Genomic DNA, 21,536 nt, shown 5'->3' with positions numbered 1-21,536 from the left:
TGTCCTGATGTTATCGGGCCCTATATTAATGTTGGGAACGTGCGCAGACTTCTGTTTTGTTTTTGTCTTTTTTCTCAATTTTATTATTATTGTTATGAATGTATTATTCGGTTTTGCCCTCCAATGCTGTGGATCCTCGGCATCGTTCACTTCCTGTATGACCATGGGCAGTGTTACCCGGCGCATAGTATGCTACATGGTCTTAGCACAGTGTAGCTCTACTATTTTTTATTTTTTTCTCGAGCATTGTGTGTTCAATATTAGCACTGTAATGTGGATGGACAATTCATGTTAGCATTCCCCAGGCCGTTAAAAGGAACGGTAGTTTGTTAAGTTATGACAGAGTTTAGTATGTCATTAGGTAAGATAGCATGCTCCCCTTTTGGGATGCTTCTGCTAAGAGTGAGTTTTGTTTTTGGTTTTGTTACTTTTGTTGTTTTTCAATGGGTTATATTGGGGTTGAAGCCCAGGATGAGTTGGGCTGTTCAACATGGGGAGGGTGGCACATATCTCTCTTTGTATGCATATGGTCAAGTTGATCCATTACTGGCCTCATCAGGTGTATTCTTTTCCAATTTTACTCGTTCTTTGCGATGGCCAATGCTCAACTAGGTGGAGATGTCAAATTTGTGAGCTGGAATTGTAAAGGCTTGAACAACCCTATTAAACGAAGTAAGATTTTACATCATTTATCTCAACTTAATGCTCATGTTGCTTATTTGCAGGAGACTCATCTTAAAAATACAGACGCCTTTAGATTAAGACGAAGCTGGGTAGGCCAGATATTTCTCTCCTCCTTTACCACTAGAGCAAGAGGGGTGGCAGTACTCCTGCATAAAAGCATTCCTTTTGTTCATATTAAGACCATTTCAGACTCTACCGGTAGGTTCATTATTGTTTTAGGCCATATTTATGAGGTGAAGGTTGTCTTTGCAAACATATATGCCCCAAATTGGGATGATGAGGGTTTCTTTAAACGGATTTTTTCAATGTTACCAGATTTGGCACAATATAAATTAATTCTTGGCGGCGATTTTAATTGCTGGCTAGATCCCTCATTGGATCGCTCCTCTTTGACCTCAGTACCACAATCAAAATCAGCCAAAACAATTGGAGCCTTTATGAACGAGTTTGATGTCTCTGATCCGTGGCGCTTTTTTAATCCAGATAAAAAGGAATACTCATTTTTTTCACACGTGCATCGAACTTTCACTCGGATCGATTTCTTTTTAATAGATAACTGTTTACTTACTGCTACTTCTGGCTGTAAATATGACTCAATAATTCTTTCTGACCATGCCTTAGTCTCCATGAAGATATACTTTCGCAAGTTCATAAATACACGGCCACCTTGGCGTCTTAATACCCAACTTCTATTAGACAAGAATTTTGTTGACCGTATGACAGAGCGATTAGATTTTTATTTTCATGTTAATAGAACTTCAGGTATTTCAGCTGTGGTACTATGGGAATCAATGAAGGCATTTATGAGGGGGGAAATAATTTCATATGAAGTATATCAAAAGAGAACAATTATGACAAAATTGACCAAACTTTCTCAGAATATAGCAGCGCTGGACGCTCAGTATGCTGTTTCTAAATTGCCTGAGACTTATAGAGAGCGGATGGCTCTTCAAGCAGAGTATGAGTCCATTATTTCTCAACAAACTACTAGGCTCTTACTTCTCTCAAGGTCAAAATTTTATGAACAGGGAGATAAAGCTGGTAAGCTTTTGGCTCACCAGCTACGTCAAAGATCATCCTCCCAGCTAATTTCACGAGTGGAGACTGACTCAGGCATTACGTCAGATCCCTTAGAAATAAATAGAACATTTTTAGACTTTTATAAATTACTGTATACGTCGGATCACTCCTTTGGGCCTGAACAATTAGAACCATTTTTTAGCAAAATACCGCTACCCGTTCTAAATCAAACCTTGAGAGAGGAGCTAGAACGCCCTATTACTGGACCTCAACTCGAAAAGGCAGTTAAATCCTTACAGAGCGGCAGAAGCCCGGGTTTGGATGGTTTTCCGAGTGAATTCTATAAAACGTTTTGGAAGCCATTAGCTCCTTATTTGTTGGAGGTGTTTACAGAGGCCTTCGAGCTTGGCGTTCTCCCTCAAACGCTGAATCAGGCATGTATTTCTCTGATTCTCAAGAAGGGTAAAGACCCATTGAAATGCAGCTCTTATCACCCTCTCAGTTTGTTGAATGTAGATTTTAAACTTTTGTCTAAATTGTTGGCTCTTCGTTTAGAGCGAGTACTACCGTTGATTATTTCTCAAGACCAGACTGGTTTTATTCGTGATAGACACTCTTTTTTCAATCTTAGAAGGGTTTTCAACGTTGTGTATAACCACTCAACTGAAGCCCGGTCGGAGGCCTTGTTGGCCCTAGATGCTGAAAAGGCCTTTGACCGAGTGGAATGGGATTATTTATTTTTTTGTTTGGGGAAATTTGGGTTTGGAACAAAATTTGTATCTTGGATTAGGCTTCTGTACTCGTCTCCACAAGCGTTAGTTAGAACTAATAATACAAATTCCGAATATTTTCACTTATCTCGATCTACCAGGCAGGGCTGTCCTTTGAGCCCATTGTTGTTTGCGGTGGCCATGGAACCTCTTTCGGCTGCACTGAAATGTCACCCTGACCTATGTGGTATAGTGCGACATGGTGTGGAGCTGAAAGTTGGATTATATGATGATGATCTTTTGTTATTTTTGTCTGACCTATCGCGTTCCATTCCTGCAGCACTCACTGTTTTAAGTGATTTTAGTAGAATCTCAGGATATAAACTGAATTTGGGAAAGAGTGAAATATTTCCTGTAAATCAGCTAGCCAAAGTATATCCGTTAGAAACATTGCCATTTAGAGTATCTAAATCAGGTTTTGCTTATCTTGGAGTTTATGTGGCAGACACATTGAGCAACCTCCGTAAGATGAATTTTGAATCGCTGCTTGTACAGCTCAAACAAGACTTTGAAAGATGGTCCTTGCTCAATCTCTCTGTTCCAGCTCGGATAAATTCGGTTAAAATGAACATTGTCCCTCGATTTCTTTATTTGTTCCAGTGTATTCCGATTTTTCTTCCACTTTCCTTTTTCAAATCTGTGGACACTCTTATTAGGGATTTCATATGGAATAAAAAGAAACCCAGGTTGCGCTATCAGACACTCCAAAGACCCAAAGAACTAGGTGGGATGGCTCTTCCAAATATTTTGTACTACTATTGGGCAGCTAATATTAGGAATTTAACGTATTGGCTCTGCTATGAGAGTACTGATAGCACCCCATTGTGGCTTGATGTTGAAGCCAACTCCGTCAAACCGGTGACATTGAAATCCCTATTGTTTTCACCGCTCTTATCCTCTACCTCTCCATATTCACAAAATTTTGTTGTATTCTCCTGTCTCAGAATTTGGAACCAATTTAGAGCATATTTTGGTCTACAGGCGCCTTCTATTCAGGCTCCAATTTCACCTAATCATGCTTTCCCCCCTTCTTTACTGGATAACACATTTACTATGTGGTCTAGGCTGGGCATTGAAACATTTAAGGACTTATATCTGAACTCAACCTTTGCTTCCTTTCAACAGCTGGCTGAAAAGTTTTCATTACCTAACTGCCATTTTTTCAGATATCTTCAAATCCGCAGTTATGTTCGCTCACTTTGGCCAAGTTTCCCGATACTCCCGGCTACCTCTGTTTTAGATAATTTTTTAAAACCTTTGCCATCGCTAAAGGGTGCAATTACCACAGTCTATTCAAATATTTACAAAATCAGCTCTGATTCCACTTTAAACACCCTTAGGGCGATGTGGGAGTCGGGTTTGGAGATGAGTATACCTGAAGAGGTCTGGAAAGAAATTTTGGGTAGGACGCACAAATCCTCAATCTGTGCTAAACACTGTTTTACCCAGTGCAGGATCCTACATAGAGCACATTATACCAAAGCTAGGCTAGCCAAAATGTTTGATGCGGTCTCCTCCACTTGTGATCGATGTAAGCAGGCTCCAGCTGATTATGTACACATGTTTTGGTTATGTTGTTCTTTATCTGCATATTGGTCTGGTATTTTTGCTGTTCTATCAAAGATCACCGGGATGGATATTGCTCCAAATGCCTTGACTGCTCTGTTCGGTGTGGTTCCAGCAGCACATTTTCTACCTTCTCAGAAAGGGGACTTTATAGCATTTTCAACCTTGCTGGCTAGGAGGCTAATTTTGTTAAGATGGAAGTCTTCAGTCCCACCTACGCAAGCCTACTGGCTCAAGGAGATGTTATATTTTCTCAAATTGGAAAAAATTAGACTGACACTCAGTGGATCGGCTGAGTCCTTTGAGGACGTCTGGAACCCTTTTTTGGTATATGTTAAAAGCGCAGAATGTCATCTTTGTGTGGATGTTTGAACTTTGCCCTAAATATTTTGGGAATATTAGTTTTTCTTGAGCTGTGCCTTTTTCCCCTTTTAATGGGAAAATAATCATAGTTTTTTATTTTTTTATTTTTTTGAGATATGTGCCTTGGGTTTTGGGTGGGTCGAGGTTTTTTTTATTTTTTATTTTTTTATTTTTATTTTTGTTTTTGTTTTTTTTTGTGTGTTCTTTTGATATGGTGGAAAAGGAAAAAATGCTCACATCTTGTTACTTATGTTATGACTTATGTGACCAATAAACAAAGTTTCCAAAAAAAATAAATAAATAAAACAATGACTATTGTACTACAGCATCAACATCAAGGTCTGCCTATTTGAAGAGGGAACAATAGCATCAAATAGATGCTGCTTTGACTGGGGCATTATTATTTAATCACCAAGAAATTATTATTATAAAATCAAATCAAAATTAGGATTCATCCAATATTTTCATGCTGCTGTGATTTTTTTGTTTTGTTTTGTTTTTTTTTCCAGGAAGCCAAACATGAAAAATTAAGCAGCGGAAACACGATGAAAAAAGCGTTGCAAGTCAGTCGCCACCCAGTTTCCCAAAATCAAGAGAGAGCGGGTCGAGTCATATGATGACCCAAGTGATGCGGTGTCCAGCGATGACGACTGAAGAGATCCTATGAGGCCTGCTAGATGCTGAATTTCTTCCATCTGCGACATCAGATGACGATGACTTAGGAGAAATAAATGTAGCAAATTTTGATGACATGAAATCATAAACTAGTCTTTTATACAGTACACATTTTTAAAAGAAAAATCTAGTTACCTTCATATTTTAATAACAATGATTTATCTTTGTATAGAAAACACTTAATGCTACAGAAAAGAGTAAATACATATTTCCCACTGCCATTATCATTTTTCAATGTTGCGCTAGTCTGTTGCTATCCTAACTTTGTGTTGCTTTATGTTTTTTGATGTGTGCCATTGTTTGTTTGGTATAACTTAGCTTTCTATGTTGTGTCACAATCTGACAGCGAAAGCTGATGCTGATTCAACATATATTTGGTATTGTGGTGTTTACATAATTCACCTGCGGGAACTTGTGTGTGAAGAGGTTCCGCACGAACTGTTTTGGTTGTTGCACTTCCGGTTTGAAGGAAGCAGTTCCTGCCGTTGTGAGCTTGAGTGTTGATGTCTGTTATTAAAGCAAGGTTTGCTCCAGTGTTCGACACTCCGCCTCCGTCTCCGTTTCTTCGGCGCTACAGTATCACTGTTATTATTGTGGCCTATTGAATATTGTTTCAGAATGTAATGTAATTACAATATATTATATACCAATGGAATACATTAAACAATCAACAAAATATGTCAATGTTGTTTACAATTTATGGTTTGATTTTTTTAATGTAATTCATGCCCCTGTCAGTGCTTCAGCCTCCTCAAGTTTGGCTCTCACGTCTGGGATCTCCTGACGACACAGGCATACTCTTGGAAGAGTAATTACTTGACGGTTTACAGCAACACCTGGAAAATAAAAGTGTTTTGTCATTTATTTTGAAAAATCAATAACATATCATTTATTTAGCCACATTTGGGCTAGCTTTACCATATTTATATTGGTAGGAGCTGTCCCATTACCTAATATCCAATTTTAGCTATGTGGAGAGCATGGAAAATATATACAACCATGTAAACGCATTCTATCAAATAGAAAAATCACGATGCTGGACTTAGGCTTATCACTCACTCTCCCGTTCGTGAAGTGTCGAGCTGTCAATTGGCCTCATGACGACATCTGCTGTGTCAAGTAAATCGTCGTCATCTGACGCCTCAGGTTCAAACATTTAGGGATTAATTGTGGATCATCTTTCCTGGGAGCCTTTGCCATCGGTAGCGTCACGAAAGAGCGATACTGAATGGTTACCTTTGGTGGAAATATCACTGATATAGTCGTTGCTGCTATGCTAACTGTGGACTACAATATATTTTTTTAATGTAGTGTGTGTATGTGCAGGGGCGCCGTATAGGGGTGAAAAGTGAGACTGATTCTAAGGGCCCATGCCCTGACGGAGGCCCACAAAGAAAATTATAACATTAGGTAATCGTTGTCAAATTTAGATATTAATCATTATCATTTTAATAGGAATAAAACGAAGGGTTTCGTTTTCTTGTTTTGTTTTTGGCAAAAAGTAAACACCCAGAGAGCATATGTATTGCCAGCCCCCCCCCCCCCAAACGCCCGTATTTTCATGAAATGGTTTGGTTCGCCCTTCCTTCGATCAGAATGGGAGATGCGATGCTTACTTACACCAGTCAATGACTCGAAGCGCGCAGGGCGCGGTAGTGCCGATATGTTTTCAAAACAAAAATCGGGGTTTTAAAAGAGGAAAGAAAAGAAAGCAAAACAGGAGATGGGTAGAAAAGGCCAACAGGATGTGACAAAGTTGACAAAGGAAGGTTAGTGTCTCGTGTCAGTGTAGTGCTGAAAATTAGCCTGTTATCTTAGCTCCGAAGCGAGGTCCCAGCTCACTCCATAAGAAATATGGGATTTTCCCGGCCTCAATGAGCTACATGCACCTATTCAAAAACATGAATTCCAAATCATGACGGCACTTTTTGGGATCCTACAGATGTTGAAAGTTGTAGTGGAAATGTTCTTTTTTTAAAATTGGCTTGAATCCAATTTGTCAAGAATTTATTGAATTTAGTTTGTCATCAATTGAATTTAGTTTGTTAACAAGGGACCTCGCTTCGGAGCTGTAGCCTGTAGTGGAGATCGCGAGTTTCCAGATGAGGCTAAGCCTACTTCATAATGAAATACTGTAACTGTTTGCTAACTAGTGTTTGCTCCACTTTTAGCTTACATTTAATCAGTACAGCAGGCAAATCCTTAGCAATCTCTTCATACTAAAACAGTTGTATACTGTAATGTATACTGTAGTCAAGGGCGTACGTTTGGTCTCAACATTAGAAGGGATGATATTACTGCATAACCTGCATGTACACTTTTTGCTCAGGATGGGACATTAATAATATCAAACAGATTGGGTGAACGGTGGTCAGGGCTACATTTCTCACGAATATGAACCTAATTAATTGATATACTAAAACAGGGGTGCTCATGACGTTGATCACGATCGACCAGTCAATCACAAAGCTAGTTTGGGTTGCTCACGCCCCCCCCCCTCCAAAATACTTTTTTTAATGTACATAATTATTATGATTGTTGTGTGTTTGTTGTGTTGTGTGAGCTAGTTACGAGGTTATACAGCACCCCTCTCTCTCTAAGCAGCTTCTTGCTAACGTTTTTCTAGTTCCATAGTTGGCAGCAGAGACATTTCTCACAGTTTATTTAATGTTAACAGTAGAAAACACAAAGAGAATGACACTTCTCTCGAAGCAGCTTTCTACTTGAGTTTTGCAGGTTAGCAAGTTCACACAGTTTAATGTTGTACTAACACTGATGCAGGTTGGACCTACAGTAGCAAAATTAATGGTGTGTTACCCATTTCCAAAACAATAATTTTTTTTTACATTTCTAACAGTGGCTGCTGCTGGCTGAAAAAAACCTTCTCATATCTCTAATATCTAATGTGGGTGTGTGTGAGGGTTAAATCATCAGCCAATCAAAAGTGCGTTTAAGAGGGAAAAAATGGATCGGCACATTCAGCAAGTAAAAAGATGTACATGTAAATCAAAGCATAATAAAAATAATTCACTTAATAATGGTAGGGTCAATTACAACAATTAAACCATATGGGAAGACAATATAAATAACCTATATAACTGAATTCATTACATAACGCAAATAAGGTTGCTCAAAAGTTGGTGGGGACAATTTAAGCATCTGGAAAGGTTGGTAGTGTTTTGTCCCAACCGTCCCTATGCAAAACTACGCCCTTGACTGTAGTATAGTTAAATTCAAACAAAACATTTAATCGAAGTCATTCATTATGGTATTTGCTTCGGGAATATGTCTAATAAAAATATATTTAGATTGTAAAAGATGGTCTTCAGTACATTTCTGATAGATGAGAGCCTCGGCACGCACTTCGCGGAATGTCCTTTCACTCGACACACACTTCGAAGGCTCTGCGCACCTCGTTACATCGCTAGGTGGCGCAACCGCCGTTAAAATGCCCCCAGAGAAGAAGAAGAAGAAGGAGGAGGAGGAGGAGGACGAGGAGGAGGAGAAGAAAGAAGAAGAAGAAGAAGAAGAAGGAAAACTATTGCAATAATTCTTGATTTGATGGTTGGGGCGGATTTTGGCAGAAATGAGCGCATTCTGTGGACGAGCCAAACCGAGTGTTTGTGGTTTTGACTGCGTGGCGGAGGGCGAAGAGTACGACTATCATCAGGAGATTGCCAGGTACCACCTCGCTAGCATCGCAACAGGCATGAAAGTTTCCACATGTGGGGAAAAAAGCAAAACCTAAATGGGGTTGTTGTTGAAGATTCGTTCTTAAAGAGGGACTATTATAGCTTTTATGTTCAGTGATGCCTGTTCAGAAACATTTTTAAATGGGAAAGTTACTTGGAAAAAGCTGTGTCCAAAGTGCAATTACACTTTGAACATTTAGCGTCGCTACATGTAAACTGATCATCGTTGCTTTAGTCATGTATAAATTGCTTTTAACGTCCCAGAAAAAAATACAAAGACATGGGTGACATCCATAAATAGAAGTTAGAACAGCCGCCGATACACACACACTCAAAGATGACACGAGGTAAACAACATGGCAAGCCGCATGCACGCACACAAATGGCGTACCGCAAGCAACACGTCACTTCCGCTCGTTAATATTCATGACATTAGCTGAGAGCTGCCAACTTACAGAAAAACCTTGGAGTGAGATTTTGTTGGGGGTGACCAAAATTTTGCCCCGCACGCAGGCACACAAGTAGGTGGCTCAAATATCAGGGAATGGTGTACCGCAAGCAACACGTCACTTCCGCTCATTAATATTCATGACATTAGCTACTGTTGCTAAGTTGGGATACGCCACCGTTTGTCCCTAATCGGTTGTTGTCACCTACGTCATCACCACCACCTGAGCCGCCATCTTTCGTGTATCCCAGTGACCAGGACCCCCGTAGTCACGTTTGTTTTGTTGACAATTTTGCGGGTAAGCAGTCACGCGAATGTCACATCAAAATGGAAAAAAGCAAGAATGGCAAGACTCCTTATGTGGAGAAGCTTGGGAAAGAAGCAAGAGATCGGTATTTGTCAGTTATGACGCCAGTTATGGTGCCACTGCCGTGGTCTGGAGACCAATGACATGGTTGCATGTTATAATGAGAACTGCCCCATTATGTGGTACCATTTGACCTGTGTTGGTCTACAGCAGGGGTCAGCAACCCTGGTCCTCGAGTGCCACTATCCAGCTTGTTTTCCATCTCTCCCTCCTTTGACACACCTTAATCAAATGATCAGCTCATCAGCAAGCTCTGCAGGAGCCTGATAATGATCATGATAATTTGATCCAGGTGTGTTAAAGGAGGGAGGCATGGAAAACAAGCTGGATAGTGGCACTCGAGGACCAGGGTTGCTGACTCTACAGCATGACACGGCTAAAGACTCTGGTTCTGCTGTGCTCCACCTAAGTTAGTTGTAATTGGTAGTTTGTGATGTTTTAACTGACAATTTGGCAACATTAAAAGCATTTGCGCACGGGCCTTAAGATTTGATGATTTCTCTGTAAAAAATCCAAAACAGTCAATAATCACTGCAACTCTGCGTCCGAAGGACTCAACAAACCTGTGAGGCATTATTTATAGAGTGTTTCTCTGTTGGGGCAAACAATTGCTTGTCACAAGTTAGCATGTAAAAATGGCACCATGTCATTGAACACTCTGTACACAATCTTACGGAAAACATGTATTATGTGTGAAATGTATAGTGCAGGCAGGTCCAAACGCAGGCTTATGAATGTTAGAGGGAGCATCTGAAGGGGGCTGAAAGCTCCTCCTGTAGCTCACCAACGTCTTCCTCCATCCTCAATTGCTCACGCCTACTGCGTCTAGAAGAGCGGTCCACGTTGGTGGGTTGAACAGATGTGTGTCCCAGGCATAAGGATGGTGCCCAGTCAGGGTCTGCCTCATTCATTTCATATGCTGGTTTTCCTGCACTTTCAAAAGTCGTATCAGTCATGCAACAGGTTAACATTAGTTACTTAAAATGGATTTTAAAGCTTTGTAGTTTGTCTAAACTGGTGGGAACTGCCTTCACATGGCACTGATGTGAATGCAACAGATTTTTTTTTTTTTTTTTTTTAAGATTAACTGATCATTAGGCATAACAGACAAGCAGAAGATTCTTCTGGTGATTTAGTAGATTAGTAGATCTGTTGTCTCCTCCACAGAGTGCTTGGTCAAGCATATCAGTAGCCAAACTGGGAGGTAAATATAGCATTTTTTTCAAACACATCTCCCATACTTATAATCATTCATGGTGTGCTGTTACATCTTCATTACTACCCTTACTTTGTTACCTTTGAACAGTTTTATTTTTTTGTGTACTAGTACCATACGGTGAACGCCTGTGGCTTATGCAGTTAGCCAGTAGGGCTTCAGTTAGCCTCTCTTAGACACTAGCGTGGTTAGCCAAAGTAAACAACACAACCACACGCCATAAGCGTTCAAATGCAGTCAGTATCATCATCTGAAGAACATTAACACTTCCAGTTACTTACCTTTATGGAAATGTAGGGAACAGACCAACATGTTTTCAGTTGATGAATGAAAAGCAATGGCCTTTCTTCTCACCGCTGCAACCATTCGAAGCCTCTCATCTGAGTTCCATACTTTTTCTTCCAGGCAGGAATGCTAAAAATTACGTATCCCATTCTTTTTGCATTCGTTTCTATCATGGGACCTAGAATGGCAGTCTTTCACACAACACGAGTGTACCATTTTCAACGATTACCTTGCAGAATGGATGCCTAGCAAAGGATCACGTCACGGGCTTGTTGTTGTTGTGCGATACACGAAAACCCACAATGCATTGCGCTAGAAACGTCACAAGACAAGAACCGATAGGAAATGAATGGAAATCGTGTACGAAGGAGTACCAATTCTCTCTGAAAATGATGTCCCTGGTGCCAAATTCACAGGCAAAGATGTGGAAGAACATAAAAATGTTCAGTTAAAGAGATGGCATGAGTGTCAAAGGCTGAAAAAGACGAAAAAAACGAGCCGACCTAAGCATAGCCTTAGTTTTTTTTATCGGCGCAACTGACAATGACATTCTTCTGTTTCAACAAGATATCTTTTACCACCAGCCCTGTCTTTCTTATATATTATATAATCTGCTTGTCCTACATCTCTGACTGTTCTTGGAGGTAATTTAGTTAGTTTTGTTTAGCGATCGCAAATGCTACTCAGTGACCGCCAACAAACACTTTTAACTTTTTCATTGTTAACAAATCTTAATTCTATAACTTATTTACACTTCCCCTTTACTAAAGTTGTTTTTTTACAACAGAAAATGTAACAGTGGCAATTATATACCATTTTAATTCTTTTCAGGTCATTCATTGTCAGACAGAAGCAGCATGGCACGTCACGCCAAAAAATAAGTTAAAAATATCAAAATGGCTTACCTCTTTGTCCTCTGAAGGACAATGCAAACCCAACAAAACGTGTACTGCATAAATGTTTAGTGCAGAGCTGGCGTTAAATGTCTGCGCAAGTTGATTCAGTCTTCACATTTTCTCCTCTGAGTTTTTAGTTTCGGGAAACGTATGAAGAAAACATCTTTCATATGTCGTAATGTCTAGAGTCGTTTCTACAAATTCCAAAAAAAGAGAAAAAAAGAGAAAAAAGATAAAAAAGATTACCAGAGAAAAGTAGCAGAATTTACGTTGCTTCTATGCGAGGGCGGGTCTATAATGTCCCACTTCTACTTTACTTCCGCTTTACGATGCGACCTCATGGTCTAAAAATAGCATGCGTGCGGTACGCCATTAGAATTTGGCGTCGTACCCATGTTGTGCCCTGCTTTCTGGTGGTTTGTGTGGCCCAAAGCCATTGATGGGGCGGCCTACTGAAGATCATGGGCTACATTGGTTACATTCTATGAAGCAAAGACATAGCTGAAGGTCCACCCCCAGGACATTTTGGATTAATTTAATGTGATTCCCTTCCGTTTTTAAGCAATTTCCATTCAAGTGGATTGATTGACATTTTGATTGCAATGGTAGTAATTGTTTTCTTAAGAGCTCTTAATGATTTATGTTTAGGGAAAAAATGACACAAGATAAGTTAGGGAGAAATATTTTTCATTTTTCAAAGCATCCCACCATACATTTCAGCTAACAAAGCAGTGGAACAAATAAAGTGCTTTACATTAGCCTTTTAAAGCAATACAAAAGATGAGCAGATGATAAAAATAACTAAAAATGAGGTAAGCAGAACAATAGGCTTCACTGATTCGTGGACAATGCTATTCTCCGATTAGCTACTCGCAGGGTGGACAAAAAGACCGCTTCGCTACTTCACGGATGCGCTCGTCAATCTTAGCACTCACTTCACAGATGCGCTTTTGAGTTTTCGCCCTAGCATCGCGGATGGCCGGGTGTCGACACTCATCTTGCCATAGGAAAGCCACAAACATAAACAAAAGCACAAAGAATTGCGATAACTCATCTGGGTCCTCCATCTTTGTTTTAGTCATTTCTTCTTCTACTTCTACTATGGCTGTGTTTAAGCCGCTACGTTAATGTACCACCCCCCCCCTGTACATTTCACGCTATAGACCCCACTCACATGACGTCACAACCACGCCTCCGCGCCATATTGTCCGTCAGCTTGTCGTATTTACGCATTACCGCTACGTTAATTCCTCCTATTATGGCGTGTTTTTCTGCTCGTTAACATTAATAATCAAAATGGTGAAGGCGTGTGTGGCAGTTGGTTGCAGTAACAGAAGATAGACGGAGAGACTTGAAGTTCTACCGTAGTCCGAGAGACCCGGAGAGGAGAGGGAGATGGACTGGTGCAATTTGATGAGAAAACTGGGCACCAAACGATCACCACAGATTATGTAGTAGTCATTTTATATCTGGTAAGATGCATTTAATATATATTTAGAGGGTTTTGGGCTGACAACCACAATTAAGATCATTACGAGGCTAATCGCCGACAACATACAGTTTCAAATTTAAGATGCTTATTTCTTCCGCCATCATTATTTTTTGAAAAATATTTAGCTGGTACCAAGTGAAAGAAGCTGGCGTCGTCTACGATCATCAGTTAAACATGGGTGTCCAAACCTTTTGCAAAGGGGGCCAGATTTGGTGTGGTAAAAATGCGGGGGGCTACCTTGGCTGATTTACATAGAACATTATATTTAGATAAATTTTAGCAAGCCCTTCTGTGTGTCACATTTGCTTTATTATTTTTTTAAATTCATAATTTCAACAATCTCGCCTTTGTGGCGTTCTCTTTCGACACTCGGGCTCTTGCGAAATACTGCTGCTGTGAAATTAAACTAGCTTCAAGTTGCTCTAATTTCTCGTTGCGTATCTTCCCTGTAATGTTGTCGTACATGTCAGTGTGTCTTGTTTGGTAATATGGCGTCACATCGAACTCTATGAAAACAGCGACTGTCTCTTTGCAAATGAGGCAGACACAGTTGTTTTATTGAATAAATAGTCCAATATGCACCTATCCTTGAAGCGTCGGCCATCGCAGTCAACTTTTTTAAAAATTTTTTTATTGATTGTCGCCATTTTCGAAAATTGGAAGTAAAGGGTCACACGGGGTAATGTTGCTTAGAGTGATGCTCTTAAAGTTTTTCAAACTTTCGTGAGAACAGGCTGATTTTGTGTGGACAAGATAGTTATAGATATCAGGGTAGCAGATGTCAGGCAGAGACGGCGAAGACAGCGGGTCAAAAAATATCGATTTAGGCATCAAATATGGATCTGGCGAATGGATAGACTGAAGCTTTTCCACATAACGCCTTTTATGCAACGCATCCAATGAGTTTACAGCGTCTGAAAGCACTGGGCTTCCATGAATTGCACGATAAATTGCATGACAAATTGAAACCATTGAGAATACGGATAAACAATGACGGACAATATGGTGGCCGGATACAGCAACACGTCATTGTGTGACGTTGGTGAGTGGGTTCTAATGTTTTGTTTGGTAATCCCCGCCCACCGAAACCCTGGCCCGCTTCAAGGGCCCTTGTCATGGAAAGAAACGAACGAGTCTCGGCCCAAAATCAGATTGTTTTTTTTGCGTGAGAAATTAGATGTGTGGCGTGTGTGCGTGAGAAAACAGGCAATTGCGTGTGTCTCACGCGCACGCAGTAGCTGCTACTGTTGCTAAGGAGGGACATATCACCGTTTGTCGGTAATAGGAATTGAATGGAAATCGTGTACGAAGAAGATGTTTACAGAGCTAAACCTACCAATTCTCTTTGAAAATAATGTCCCTGGGGCCAAATTCACTGGCAAAGATGTGGAAGAACATAAAAATGTTCAGTTAAAGAGATGGGTTGAGTGTCGAAGGCTGAAAAAGACGATTAAAAAAACGAGCCGACCTAAACATAGCCTTAGCATTTTTATCGACGCAACTGACAATGACATTCTCCTGTTTCAACAAGCTATCCTTTACCATCAGCCCTGTCTTTCTTATGTATTATATCCTCTGGTTGTCTGACTGTTCTTGGGGGTAATTTAGTTAGTTTTGTGTAACGATCGCAAATGATACTCAGTGACAGCCAACGAACACTTTTAATTTTTTCATTGATAACAAATCCTAATTCTATAATTTATTTACACTTCCCCCTTACTAAAGTTTTTTATTTTTTTACAACAGAAAAGGTAACTGGCAGTCAAAATTCATTGTCAGACAGAAGCAGCACGCCACAACGTCACGCTAAAAAATAAGGTAAAAAATATCAAAATGGCTTACCTCTTTGTCCTCTGAAGGAGCATGCCAACCCTACAAAATGTTTACTGCATATGAAATGTGAATGGCTTCACCCTGGCTTCACCTAGCTGGCATTAAAACGTCCGCGCAAGTTGATTCATTCGTTGCACCTGTAATAATGTAACGATTGGGGTTCTAATGTGGCGGATGTGTTTTGTGTGGTGTACCTGAACGCACCGCGTGGCTGACTTGACGGTGAGATGGGGGGGAGGACTTTTTCACTTTAACTTTGTTCAGCTGGGACGGACAATAGAATTAAAAATCTGACGAAGCTGGCGATTTCTTTGGTGAAGTTACCACAATAATAATTGTCATCTTATAAAGACTGGCGAACGGAGGTCAGAGGATGACCGTCGAGATCGTAGACATTCTGCGGCCGTACTGTCGAGCCAGTTCAAGGATGCGCGCACCACGCTCATATTTTTCAATCATTTCCATGTTCATTTCAATGGTAAGCCTCACGTTTTTCCTTTTTCACCACCATTCTTGAAACCCATGTTGATTGTAGGAGTGGGAACCTCAGGGCATCTCACGATACGATACGCGATACAAGGCTCACGATAACAATTACAGTGCCTTGCAAAAGTATTTGGCCCCCTTGAACCTTGCAACCTTTCACCACATTTCAGGCTTCAAACATAAAGATATAAAATTTTAATTTTTTGTCAAGAATCAACAACAAGTGGGACACAATCGTGAAGTGGAACAAAATTTACTGGATAATTTAAACTTTTTTAACAAATAAAAAACTGAAAAGTGGGGCGTGCAATATTATTCGGCCCCCTTGCGTTAATACTTTGTAGCGCCACCTTTTGCTCCAATTACAGCTGCAAGTCGCTTGGGGTATGTTTCTATCAGTTTTGCACATCGAGAGACTGACATTCTTGCCCATTCTTCCTTGCAAAACAGCTCGAGCTCAGTGAGGTTGGATGGAGAGTGTTTGTGAACAGCATTCTTCAGCTCTTTCAACAGATTCTCAATTGGATTCAGGTCTGGACTTTGACTTGGCCATTCTAACACCTGGATACGTTTATTTTTGAACCATTCCATTGTAGATATGGCTTTATGTTTTGGATCATTGTCCTGTTGGAAGATAAATCTCCGTCCCAGTCTCAGGTCTTGTGCGGATACCAACAGGTTTTCTTCCAGAATGTTCCTGTATTTGGCTGCATCCATCTTCCCGTCAATTTTAACCATCTTCGCTGTCCCTGCTGAAGAAAAGCAGGCCCAAACCATGATGCTGCCACCACCATGTTAGACAGTGGGGATGATGTGTTCAGGGTGATGAGCTGTGTTGCTTTTACGCCAAACATATCGTTTTGCATTGTGGCCAAAAAGTTCAATTTTGGTTTCATCTGACCAGAGCACCTTCTTCCACATGTTTGGTGTGTCTCCCAGGTGGCTTGTGGCAAACTTTAAACGAGACTTTTTATGGATATCTTTGAGAAATGGCTTTCTTCTTGCCACTTTTCCATAAAGGCCAGATTTGTGCAGTGTACGACTGATTGTTGTCCTATGGACAGACTCTCCCACCTCAGCTGTAGATCTCTGCAGTTCATCCAGAGTGATCATGGGCCTCTTGGCTGCATCTCTGATCAGTTTTCTCCTTGTTTGAGAAGAAAGTTTGGAAGGACGGCCGGGTCTTGGTAGATTTGCAGTGGTCTGATGCTCCTTCCATTTCAATATGATGGCTTGCACAGTGCTCCTTGAGATGTTTAAAGCTTGGGAAGTCTTTTTGTATCCAAATCCGGCTTTAAACTTCTCCACAACAGTATCTCGGACCTGCCTGGTGTGTTCCTTGGTTTTCATAATGCTCTCTGCACTTTAAACAGAACCCTGAGACTATCACAGAGCAGATGCATTTATACGGAGACTTGATTACACACAGGTGGATTCTATTTATCATCATCGGTCATTTAGGACAACATTGGATCATTCAGAGATCCTCACTGAACTTCTGGAGTGAGTTTGCTGCACTGAAAGTAAAGGGGCCGAATAATATTGCACGCCCCACTTTTCAGTTTTTTATTTGTTAAAAAAGTTTAAATTATCCAATAAATGTTGTTCCACTTCACGATTGTGTCCCACTTGTTGTTGATTCTTGACAAAAAAAATTCAATTTCATATCTTTATGTTTGAAGCCTGAAATGTGGCGAAAAGTTGCAAGATTCAAGGGGGCCGAATACTTTTGCAAGGCACTGTATCTCACGATATCACGATACAGCGATTATCGATGTATTGGTCAGAAATTGGATACATGATATTCTACGATACAACTGTTGAAACGAAATGAAAAAAAAAAAAAAAATTCAAAATAGAAAAAATACTGTTTAAGTCATTTATTAAACAGTGACACCTTTTTCTGTGCAACATTGCTGTAAAATATAAATCTACTGCAAATTGTGCACATGCACATATAGAGGAAACAAACCACAACCACTGATATCTCTTTGAGAGATCATGATGAATGGCACCCTTAATTTCTTTAAAGTTTTAAATCTTTAATTAAAAAAAAAAACAGTGCTGTAGGTGTCAGTCAGTAGTTGAGCTTGGAGTGGGGCAATGAAAATTGGTGGGTCTTTTCTTCGTATATGACCTTTGTTGCCGAAAGCGTTGGTTTGAGGACTTCCACTATCTGCTTCAGCATTTGAGATGTCAGACTTGGTCAGTCACAGTCTTCCTCACCTTGAAAAAAAACAAAATAAAACAAAAAATATTAGCTACTTCATAGCTTTTGAGTTGAAATCCTGATTTTTTTTTTTTGTGTTAGAAGTATTGACTTAAAAAACTATGAATTGAATGTATAGAAATTAAAAATGCAATAATTACCTATTTTTAATATGTAGGCTACATAAATAATCATGCACATCACTTTACATATCTTGGAACCTATTCAAACCATTTTTATAGCTTATTGTTTCAAAATGGCACTAATAACAGTTTGTGTAGTAAACTAGATGGAAAGTGGCTCTCAAATATTATCAAATAAATCGGTAAATTCATGTGGGCTTGTTCGATACTCATTTTCATCCAGTTTAGGGTCCTGGTTTATTTTATATCATTCAACACCAAATGTCATCAAAATAATACATGTAAATTAAAAATCAATTACATTGCAAAACTTTCTTACCTCAAGTGATGAAAGCAAAGCAAGTGAAGAAATCCGGTGTGCACTTCGTCACCAGCTCCCAGTGAAACTTATTTTTGTTAGACAATTCTTGCATACAGCAAAGTCCTTGTTCACCTTACTTCCTTTCTTGTTAGTGTAAAATCTAAAGTGTCTTCATGTGTGATTTGTAGCAATATTGTTCTCATTTTTTCCTCCACCGTTCTCACGAAGCTTTTTTATTTTTTCAACCAACTTGGCGCTTCCTCTCTTCTTCTCTAGACGACTTGTGCGCACTGTACCTTCACCGCCACTCCCGAGCGCCCCTAGTGGACCGCCAAGGAATTGCTCAACAAACATTGAGCAGTTTACAGCATCCATACTCCATTGTATGGCCAATATGTTAAATAAAAGTATCGATACTTGGCGGGAGCATATCGATAACCGATCGGGTTGCAAAATATCATGATATATCGCTGTATCGAGATAGTGTCACACTCTTAGTTGATTGCTCTCACACGAAAATCCGCCGTGCAGCCGTCTTGCGGCAAAACAAACTGCGGCGCTGTCATAATCAATCGCATTTCGAGCATGTCATCGGATGTAGAAACGAATGGCGATTCAAATTTTACGTTGGATGTCAAATAGATCGTGTGTCGAAGCGATCGTATGTCGCGGTACCACTGTATACCATTAAAAAAAAAATTACACACTGGTGTGAAAAGTGGAAATCTTTTCAGCCCAAAATACATTTCCTCTTTGACATTTTAGACAATTTTTCCATTAAAAAGGCTGCTGTATGTGTTTTCCTCCAATGTGTAGTCTGCCCAAGCTCTAAGTATTATCTAAAGCCTCTTTTTTTGACTTATATCTTGCTGAATTCCCGTGTAAGATGACAAAGGACTGACCCGTGTCATGGCTTTCAGACATGGGGAGATGTACCAGGAATTACCTAGGTTGGACACTTTCAAACTTGTCCCGTTTTGGCGGCTCGGCACTCTCTGTGGGTGGGTGGCGGGATTTTATCATCCGGACATTACCTCATTAAGATAAACCATACATTTCCTGTCTCTTTCTCGGCTCTAAGATCCAGTAGCAATTTAATTTACTTTTGTTTCCAGTTTAATTTTTCTATATTTCCAGTTTGCCATGCTAATCGCAATGTTTGTTTAACGCTTTTTGTCTTACTGTGAAGAAAGAGGAAATGACGATCGGCCCTCTGTGATATTTACGTCTAAGTCATCAGCCTTTGCACTGTGACCCGGGAATTAAACAGCTGCTTTCTTACACGTCGCGTCCTGGGTAAATACTGAACATTATAGTAGGACGCGACACTTTTTCCCTGATCTAATCAGGACTTTGTATTGGCAGATTCTTAAAATCAGGTGACTTGGACTCAGGTGCAAAACTCATTAGGGCTGCAGCTATCGAATATTTTAGTAATCAAGTAATCGACTGAAAATTCTATCGATTAATCGAGTAATCGGATAAAACATTTTTTTAGGTAAAGAGCAATTATAAATATACATGAGAAAAAAAGACATTTAATCCAATATTGAACCATTTTCAGTCAATCAATGTCTTTATTTTCGATATACATTGTTGAAAACAGCCAACAATTGCATCTAAGATATGACTAGAAAAAAAATATTCACTGCTTTCACTCAAAAAACTTCTAGATCTTATTAAAAAAAAAAAATTCTTACCTAAAAATGTAATTACGCTTGATAACACACATCACTTGAAATTCCAATTTGTGTCAAGCTATTTTTAAGTTTAAGTTTTAAGTTAGTCTAAACTGTAAGTACTGATAGGATTTTGAGTTTTTCCAGTGTTCAAAATAAATGTATGATACCGGCTGTATTGGAGCACATTTATTCAGTAATGACTACTGAGCTAAAACTGACAGTTAGCTTTATTATGTTTTAATTTTACACCCACATCGCTCTACAGCGCTGTGTTTTTACAGATTAAATAAAGCCTGTATGTAAGACACGTTAGCCACGCATCGACAGTGGTCATAATCAATAGAAACCTAGCCATCTGAAGAGCTAACGTTACTTGAGCGAGACAGTAACGTTATATTTATTTGTGATGAGAAGTCAACTGCTTAAAGATGGCGGCTGTTTACTAACGCTGCCCAGACGCGGCCGAGACTGTCATTTCGCATCTAGTCTTAAATGCATGCGATATCTATGAGACGCATCGGACACTACCTGCTACCAAACTAGCATCATGCGGGCGTAGTTTTTAGCAACGTCGGAGTAGTTTGTAGCGGCTGTCGGCTGCAGTAAGTTTTTTTTTTTTTTTTTTTAATTGCTTCTTCCTCTACGCACGTGACGTCAGCGCGTTGTCCCGCATTAAAAGTAGTCCGGGCAAAACGTGATGCTTAGAGCTGGCAAAATTAAATGATTCCTCGAGGTGAATAAAATTAATCGGATCAGTTTTTAAACTCGAGTTACTCGAGTTGCTCGAGTATTCGTTTCAGCTCTAAAACTCATCATGTCGTTTTATTAGATGGTAGGTTACAGTTGTCATTTTTGTGGCGCTGTAAATCCACAAATCTGCATTTCCAAGGCCAAGACTGGTGAATCTTTGGCTACGTCTACACTAGGATGGATAATGGCCTTAAACGTATAATTAGTTGGATTATACGGCATGTCGGCCACACTAGTATGCCTATTATCCTGATTAGTTGTTGGACGGATAACGTAGGCGGGACATGCCGTATAATCCTGATTAGTTGTTGGACGGATAACGTCGGCGGGTAATGTTACCCGCCGTCTAATATGGACTGCTGTCTCCGTACAACATTCGGATATTCAGGAAGGGACGTCATGTCGTCGTTGTTTTTAGTACGGCATGACAGCATGTAAACAATCATGATGTGGCATGCCTGCTCTTTTCTTTTCCACACAATTTTCTTGAACCTTCAAACTACGTCTCAATAGTATGCTTCAATTCAGTCCCCATTTGGGGTCCTCCCATCGGGGATGAGGTGGAGATGAGCGTTTTTTACAGAGCTCGTTTCTCGAGTTGTCTCACATCAGCCAGCTGCGGGGCTGGCCCCTCCCAACTCATTGCCGACCGAACATA

At 40.0% G+C, this 21,536-nt stretch overlaps 1 protein-coding gene across 5 annotated transcripts in view; it reads left to right on the top strand.

The window, feature by feature from the left end:
* Positions 1–8,549: 8,549 nt before the first annotated feature.
* The window catches only part of prmt7 (protein arginine methyltransferase 7), an 84,100-nt gene continuing 71,113 nt past the window's right edge, over positions 8,550–21,536 (top strand). For 4 of the 5 annotated variants that reach the window (XM_057836979.1, XM_057836974.1, XM_057836975.1 and 1 more), the window contains exon 1: positions 8,550–8,759. In XM_057836979.1, coding sequence (XP_057692962.1) covers positions 8,665–8,759 — 95 coding nt within the window. In that variant the 5' untranslated portion in view covers positions 8,550–8,664. The remainder of the gene's footprint in view (positions 8,760–21,536) is intronic. The other variant, XM_057836977.1, reaches the window with a different exon arrangement.

Source organism: Corythoichthys intestinalis, chromosome 5 (assembly GCF_030265065.1).
Source record: "Corythoichthys intestinalis isolate RoL2023-P3 chromosome 5, ASM3026506v1, whole genome shotgun sequence".
Taxonomy (NCBI): Eukaryota; Metazoa; Chordata; class Actinopteri; order Syngnathiformes; family Syngnathidae; genus Corythoichthys; species Corythoichthys intestinalis.
The sequence above is the reverse complement of the archived record's forward strand: the minus strand, read 5'-3'. Positions and strand labels throughout refer to the sequence as shown.